Source organism: Gastrolobium bilobum, unplaced genomic scaffold (genome assembly GCF_033153095.1).
Source record: "Gastrolobium bilobum isolate Gb01-03AN ecotype WA unplaced genomic scaffold, APGP_CSIRO_Gbil_v1 utg59620, whole genome shotgun sequence".
NCBI lineage: Eukaryota > Viridiplantae > Streptophyta > Magnoliopsida > Fabales > Fabaceae > Gastrolobium > Gastrolobium bilobum.
The window spans coordinates 7,368-15,677 of NW_026898834.1; the positions used below are offsets into that span (position 1 = coordinate 7,368).

General features: G+C 29.5%; 1 protein-coding gene across 1 annotated transcript; it reads right to left on the minus strand.

The window, feature by feature from the left end:
- Positions 1-225: 225 nt before the first annotated feature.
- Positions 226-4,716, minus strand: LOC133284613 (WAT1-related protein At4g15540-like). Its single transcript, XM_061481673.1, has 7 exons — positions 4,523-4,716; positions 4,333-4,398; positions 4,098-4,211; positions 1,142-1,385; positions 801-959; positions 559-710; positions 226-406 (listed from the first exon to the last, which is right to left on the minus strand). The coding sequence occupies exons 1-7, from the start codon at positions 4,714-4,716 to the stop codon at positions 226-228; spliced, it is 1,110 nt and encodes a 369-aa protein (XP_061337657.1).
- Between the last annotated feature and the right edge of the window lie 3,594 nt (positions 4,717-8,310).

An 8,310-nucleotide genomic window follows, 5' to 3' on the forward strand; every position in this document is an offset into this window, starting at 1 on the left:
TTTGTCAAATCAGCATATTTATTTGACTTTAAACAAAAATTGTCGGAAGAACGATATCTTATTTCTCGAGAAATTGTGAAATTCTCTCATTTTGTTGGATTTCACAAAGCAAAGTATATAACAAAGCATTCCAAGATGAAAAAGTGAGGTCAAATATATATTGTCTTTCTACCCCAACTTTTGATAGCTCTTTTTTTTTTCTTTTCTTCATAAGTTGGATATTTATCAACAATCATTATGGGTGATTTCTCCGTTATCTTTTACATTGTAACTCAACAACAAAGGAGTCTTACTACTGGATGGAGGTTGAGTTCCATCTATGTCAAAGTCCTCAATCAATTCTTCTTTTGTTTTGCCCCATAAAACCGCATAAAACCCAATTGATAGTATTAATGCTCCAACAACACTGCAAAATTTGAAACAAGAAATGTAAATGTCAAGCTGCGTAACAAAATATTGCAAACGAAGTAAACATTTGTGTTCTTTTTTATACTTTCAATTGCTTCCAATTTTGTAGAATTAAAACATAAAAATGAAGAAAGGGAATGAATTTCATACGTCCCGAAATACAGTGCATCACCGAGGAATATAGCACTCAAAGTGGCAGCAATTGCTATTGAGAGAGGCTTAAACATAGATATATAAACAGGGCCTTTTAGATGGATGCCCCAAGTGTGAACCAAGCAACTTAGGCCTGTGCAAAAGAGTCCCTGCATGAAGTTGAAAATTTCAGTTATATGTTAATTACTTGTAATTCCTTTCCATGATTTGTTTATCCAATGAATTTGTTAGCTTCTCACTGAGTATATAATGGCGATCAATGTAATATCAGGATTTATCTTCCAAGAACTTAAGTTTTCTTCTAATAGTATGCACACTGGTGCAGATATGAAAGTCCCACATAGGTTGTATAAGAAGACCACGATAAACTCTGCTGGATATTCTTTCATAACATTAGCCTGTTTTCAAACAACAAAATTGAATTTCAGTTTTTTTGGGGAATTCTCAATATGACTTAAATCTTAGATAATTGTGTCATTGAATTGACCGTCACTTAACCATTTGAATTTTTTAAGTGAATGAATTATTTAATATGATATCAGAATTTTGTGACCGAGTGGTGACGAATTTAGGTTAATACCTGAACAATGTACCATATTGGAACCAGAAGAAACTCAACGACAAGTAGAGACCCACCAAGAACCCAATTCGTTTGTGCTGTTGAGTCCATTGGAGAATCAATGGTAGGTGATAGTTGTGGTGATAAAGCTGATAAGACTGTGGGGCCCTTGTAGAGAACAACTATGAGTGCTCCTAATATAGATACTGCAGAACCCAAGATTTTGGCTTGGGTGCTTGAGCTTCCCAAAGCCACCTTCTCCATCCTTCATGCAAGGACCAAGAAAATGGTTCATAATGAAAACAGAGGCAACGAAAACATAAAAGAGAATGAAAACAATATAATATTTTTATATAGGGTTTAATATTTTTGGAAAGAAATTTATATTTTACATACATATAAAATATGTGAAGCCATGGGAGGAAAAAAAGAAAAAAATTAAAAATATGTGTCTCGTGCACTTTTATGTGTGTAAAAGATAAATTGAAAAAGACCAAAACCCTTTTATTTAATAAAAACACGGTAACAGAAGATAAAAATATAAAATAAAATAAAACAAGCAATATCAAAATATCCCATCGGGAATGAAGATACGCTGTTTTTTTTTTTTTTACACTAATTAATATTGTACAAGTTTATGATTAACTAGTTGTTTAGTTAACATATTAATAATTAATTAAAAATTATAATAATAATTAATTGTTAGTCCGTTAGCCACATAATACAGAGTATTGACCTCAATCTTGTACATCATTAAGTGGTGTAAAAATGGTATATAAATATTAGTGTGTTGGTCTCCAACCAATTCATCTTCCACCTCCTGTTACATATATAATCTTCCTAATTGCATTAGTCATTTCTCAAACAGCGATGTTATTATATACAGCATTTTGAGGTGTAGCTTACATCGCTATATACATACCAAAATTCTAGAAAAGCTCATTGTTTTTAGAGTAAATATTTTTTTTATCCTTGGCAAATTTCACGATACCCGTTTTAGTTCCTAGCAAATAAAAAGGCTCATCGTGGTCTCTAAAAAATTCAAAATAGACCCATTTTAATCTTTTTAGGGACTAACATGGGTCTTTTTTAAATTTTTGAGGAACCTCGATTTCACCTAAATAGATCTATTTTGAATTTCTTAAGGACCACGATGGGCCTTTTTATTTGTTAGGGACTAAAACGGATATCGTGAAATTTGTTGAGGACCAAAAATAATATTTACTCTTGTTTTTAGGTAAGTTTTGTTTATTATAAGTAATTAAATTAATGTGAATTATATTAGAAAAATAAGATTATTTTACATTAGTATAAGTTATATTTTCAATGTTAATTCTTGATCCTATTTATATTTAACAACTCTAATTTATTATATATATATATATATATATATATATATATATATATATAAATTGTTAGATATAAATAAATTAATGGCTAAAATTAAATATAGAATTACTTATTCTTATATTAGGGGCATGTTATATTTAGAAATTTTTATACATTAGCCTATGTATTTTAAGAAATATATTCCTCTATATTTACATTTTTTAAATACATATATAAGTTTATAAACAAAAATTTGTAAATATAACAATTGCTTGTTATATTAATATAAGGGAAAACATTTTTTCTTTTTAAACGAGAAATTTTTTTTTCTACTAATAATTCATAGTATAAGTGGGATCTATAAAATAGTAAAGAGAAAAAAAATTCAAAATAAAACTCACTTATACTATAAGTTATTAGTGGAAAAAATATTTTCCCTTGATATAATTTGATCTTACCCCTATTTAACGGTATTGGGCAGAGATGAATGATGATTCCGTTCATGGCCAAGTTCGGTGTGCATCCCTATGCACTTACATTGTTATGGCATGGGATATGCGTAATGCTTTATAATCGTTAATAATCAATTCATTATTTACTAGGTCATTTTTGTATTTTTTTTCTTTCCTTCTTTTGTGATTTGGTGAGGTGGGCCTTTTATACTTAAAAGAAATATCATCTTTGTCAGTGGGGCCTAAACTGATTGCAATCAATAGAGCTTCCTCCATTTATCATTGCAAACTAAACTTAAATATGATGACCTGAAATTGACAGTTTGTATTATTCATCCAATTTATTAGCCTCTAATGTATTAGGTGAGTGCATGATGTCAATCAGATCGTTCCATATACTAGTTGTTGGCGATCCTAAATAAATTAGGATGCTCTCTCTCTCTCTCTTAATTTAGGAAAAAATATATATAAATTTAAATTCTTTTAAAAGAGAGATAAATATAAAAAAATATAGGTCCCGTTAAAAATAAATAAAAAATAAAAATATAGATCTCACTTCTTTGTATCTATCTCTTTCTTAAAAAAAATCTAAATTTATATCATTTAAAAGAACACATATTTTTTCCTTTAATTTAAATCCACATAAACTTAAGACTTCAAATAATCTATGAGCCCACCACCCAGAAATTTAAGATATGTTATACTAAAGTCGGGATGAATTGTTATTAAACATGAATGGGCTATTGACTCGATTAGATCACTAATTGATTAATTTAAATTGAATTTATGTAAAAATATATAATAAATATATAAATAAAAAATAATATAACAATAGAAATGCTCTGTCTTAGTGGTTAGTATTTCACTTCTTTTTTCTTAGGTGCTAAGTTTGAATATTAAAAGTACAACTGTGATGTAATATTTTGTTATAATTCTTAAAAATTGGTTCAACCAAAAAATTAATATCGAATTAGCATCGGATGAAATTGATTTTCGGTCCAACCGATCCGATCGGCCGGGTCGGGCCGGATATTAGAACAAGCAAATATATGAATCTTGTAGTACCCCGTAACTAAACACGGAAACTAAGCAAATGAATGTAATATTAATTTGAGAAACAATAGAGATTAAAATTGACTAATGAAGATCAAGTGATTTTCTTTGTCTTTCGAGATTGAAAAAAGAGAGATATGCACCTGAAAAAGGCAGCTAGTATGAAAGTAAAAGCCGGTATAAGGTTGCTAAGAGCAGAAGCAAGAGTAGGTGAAGTGTATTGAAGTCCTTTATATCCACAAAGCTGAGCTACAACTCTGCCTCATTCAACCAATACAAAAACCAAAATTATGATCAGTATTTAAGCTTTAGTTTTATTCTTCAGAAGAAATGATCAAATGTTCAAAATCCTAAGACTTTTGCACTGTTTTGTCTTACCCAATCACTCCAAGGAAGAAAAGTTTGAAGATGAGAGACACCTTGAACGGAGGAAGCCTACTTGACCTGGTTAAATAAATGAACAAGTAAAATATATATGAATAGAAAAACACAACATGGGTTAATTTGATTTACAAAGAGTAATTGATTTGAATTATACGAGGTAATTGATGGATATGCAATACAGCACCTTAGGAAGACAAAGGGCAGAGGCAAAAGAAAAACAAGATTGGAGACAGCAAATGAATAAACGACGAAGACATAGTAACTCAACCCCTTCTGTGTAGCTGCTTTGAATAAAACGTTAACACCAACGTTGCTGCACTCAATTGCAACCATTGCAGTGAATGGAACCACGTCCTTGTAACAAAAACTCCCTGCCATTTCTCTCTCCCTTTCCTTCTCGCTCTGTATCTGTTTCGGTCTTTATATCTTAATTTTCTTTTATGTACCTTTTTCTATATTTTATTTGAATGCTATTTTAGTCAAGTCTGTCCGTTTGTTCATCATTTCATTTGGGAATCTCTCATTCGATAATTATTTTCTAGAATATCAACCTCTGCCTTAGATCGTTGGCATTTCTATGATGAGCGATTAATCAAATGGTTCGGGATTTTTTTATTTACAATTATGATGGGATTGCATTAATCCTTTAGAATAATTTGGCTCCAAAGACAGAAAGTTATGAAGCACGACATTTAAAAAATCTTGACGTGTAGTGTCCGACACTCTCCGACACTCCCCGACACTCCAACACGCATTATAGAAATTAAAAAAAAAAGTTTCAAAGGTTGCGCTATGTTGAGTTTTTAGTTCCAACTATTAGATTCGTTGGATTACGATTACCATTTTATTGAGTTTAATATAAATATTTGAGATATCTTATGTTTCTTTGCAAAATTGATGAATATTATAAGTTTAGTTTCGTATTTTTGTTAAATTATTGAATTTTAAATATAATATACACTACATAAATTGAAAATATTATTTAATATCAAAACGTGTCGAAATCTAACAATTTTTAGAATTAACTTGTCAGAGTGTCATATCGTATCGTGTCACGTGTCCCGTGTCCGTATCGGTGCTACATAGACAGAAAGTACCCTTAAGATATTTTTACCATACAATAAAATGTTTTTAGAGAAATGTATATTTTGACTCCAGTATAAAATTTAGAAGTTTTATTTTCTATTTTTGTTGTTGAATTCTGTCTATTTAATGGTTATTATTTATTTGAAATTAATAATTAATTAATTGGTATAACTCAATAAACTATAACCGTTAGATGAATATATAAACAGCAAGCAAGGATCCGCGTCCGATTCCTAGGATACGACACCGGATCCTGAGTTTTTTTTTTTTTTTTAAGTTGTGGGGTCCATTTTTGTGTGTCAGCTGTAAATAACACTATCTACGGCAGCTGCAGAAATGTTAAGCTCATATATATATATATATATATATATAGCGCAGAATCAGTTAACATAAGTGTCAAACTAAAAAGTTTGGCACCAAATCTTAAACGTTGATTTCATTAATGTAACGGTTATAATTTATTAGGTCATATTTATTGATTAATTATTAATTCCTAATAAATTATGGGGAAGGATATACTTACCACCAAAATAGTTTACCACATTTACAACCAACCTAATCACCGTTGATTTCTGTCAATCTAATGGTTATAATTTATTGAATTTATTGGAAATTAATAATTAATTAATAAATGCGATCCAACAAAATTATAACCATTAGATTGACAGAAATCAACGGTGATTAGGTTGATTGTAAATGTGGTAAACTATTTTGGTGGTAAGTATATCATGCCTCATAAATTATAACTGTTAGATTGGCGGAAATCAACGATTAAGGTTTGGTGTCAAACTTTTTCGTTTGACACTGGTGTCAAGGATCCTTTCTCTCTCTCTCTCTCTCTCTCTATATATATATATATATATATATATATATATATATATATATATAGGGACATGATCTTTTGACACCGATGTCAAACTAAAAATTTTTGACACTAAATCTTAATCGTTGATTTCCATCAATCTAATGGTTATAATTTATTGGAAATTAATAATTAATTAATAAGTGTGATCCAGTAAATTATAATCGTTAGATTCACGAAATCAACTGTTAAGATTTGGTGTCAAACTTTTTAGTTTGACACCAGTGTCAAAGGATCCTGTCCCCTCTCTCTTTGTGTGCGCGTGTGCGTGCGTTTTTGTTAGTTAAATTCCATTATTAAATATTAATCTCAGAATTTTCTCTCTCTCTACGTGTTAAATTTCATTATTAAATATTATTGTCAGAATTTTCTAATATCTTGTCTTTAATTTATTAATGATTTGAGTCATTAAATATAAATAAAATCAACAAATAATAACAAGTAAAGATGTAAATGGATCATATCAGGTCAAATTTGACCTCATATATTTAGTAAAACAGAACAAATTCAAGTTTTAAAAAACCTCCTTTAGAAAATAATCATAGACATGCTTTTATAATACTTGACTTACAAGTCTATATGTGGGCCTATACTTGATTGTTTATTTTATTAAAATATAATAAAATAAATATTTTACTAATTTTAATTAATAAATTAATATTATTTCATTAATGTTTTTCTAATTTTTAACAAGTATTGAGTCCTTAACAAATTTAAATAGGCTGATAGATGTAGATTAGGCATTTTAGTTTTTTTAATATGGACTAAGTTAGACCTATAATTTAATGTAAATCGGGTTAATAGATTAAGTTAGACTCAATTTTGTTTTCATATGCCTGACTTATTTAGATTAAAGTCTAGCCTTACCCAACCCATTTACATCCCTAAAATTAATTATTATTAGGCCTTTTTTTATAATTTATACTAAAATAGTTTATCATACATGCTAAAGTACGGATTTTGGTTGCACATGCTAACGTTATACTTTATAAATGATTCCTTTCACAATTTGACACAGCTATAAATGAAAGTTAGGTGGTTGAGAATACAATAAACGTTGCAATAGTTCAAAAACAACAATATTTGATACAGGCATTTGCTATAAAAATATAGGGTTTAATATTTTTTATGTTGTAAGAGATAATTTTATTTTCTATATATATAAAAATATGAGAGACCTATGTGGGTCTATGTGAAGAGAAGAGATAAAAAAAATATGGCACCATATATTTTTATATGTGTGTATGAGATAATTTTATCTTCTATAATACGAGAGATATTAAACCCAAAAATATATTCTATTATGTTTGGTCTCTGTACGGCTGGCCATTGCCTTCAGGCTTATTTGTGCGCCGGTGAGTATGGCTTGAAGTTATTGTTGCTTCCAGACATCAAAAGAACTTGCACCGTTGGAGGGCATTTTTGAGTCTTGCGTCACTTTTCACTTTGATTTACAAAACTATTATTTGCACTTTTCTTAACATAGGTGTAATGTAGTTTGTTCACGATTATTTGATGTTTTAGTTGAAAATTCATTAACTTTGAAAGGAGGAAAACTGACAAAAAGAGTAATATTTGATAGTCAAAATAAGGTAGTGAGACAGCGGTTGTAGTCATAAATACAACCAAGAGCGCTATTTGTTTCAACTACTTCTAAATATTACTTTGATGGAGTGCTATATTGTCACTACACTGATATATGAAGTTGGCATTATTCTTGCTAGTCGCCAATGGACGTTGTTATCTCGTTTTCTTTGCTTCCTTAAGGAAGCACATTTGACTCTGGACTTAACCCTATTATGATAAAATTGACAGAAATTAAGTTCGTAATTATGCATATGATTAGAAAATATTAAAATTATAATAAGATCAAATGTGTTAATGTACGTATTTTGTTGGGCCATTTTAGAAATGAATGAAGAGAGCAAATTTGATGTTAAGATGTTCCTCTGATCGCCCTGTTCTTGATAGCCTGAGTGCATATCTCACACAAAGTCAAACCAAAAACCCCGGTTAGAAGAGTA

Coding starts and splice junctions, on each gene's coding strand:
- LOC133284613 (XM_061481673.1), bottom strand. CDS start 4,716: ATGGCAGGGAGTTTTTGTTACAAGGACGTGGTTCCATTCACTGCAATG. Junction 4,399..4,522: donor CTGCCCTTTGTCTTCCTAAG/GTGCTGTATTGC, acceptor TTATTTAACCAG/GTCAAGTAGGCTTCCTCCGT. Junction 711..800: donor TGATCGCCATTATATACTCA/GTGAGAAGCTAA, acceptor AACTTCATGCAG/GGACTCTTTTGCACAGGCCT.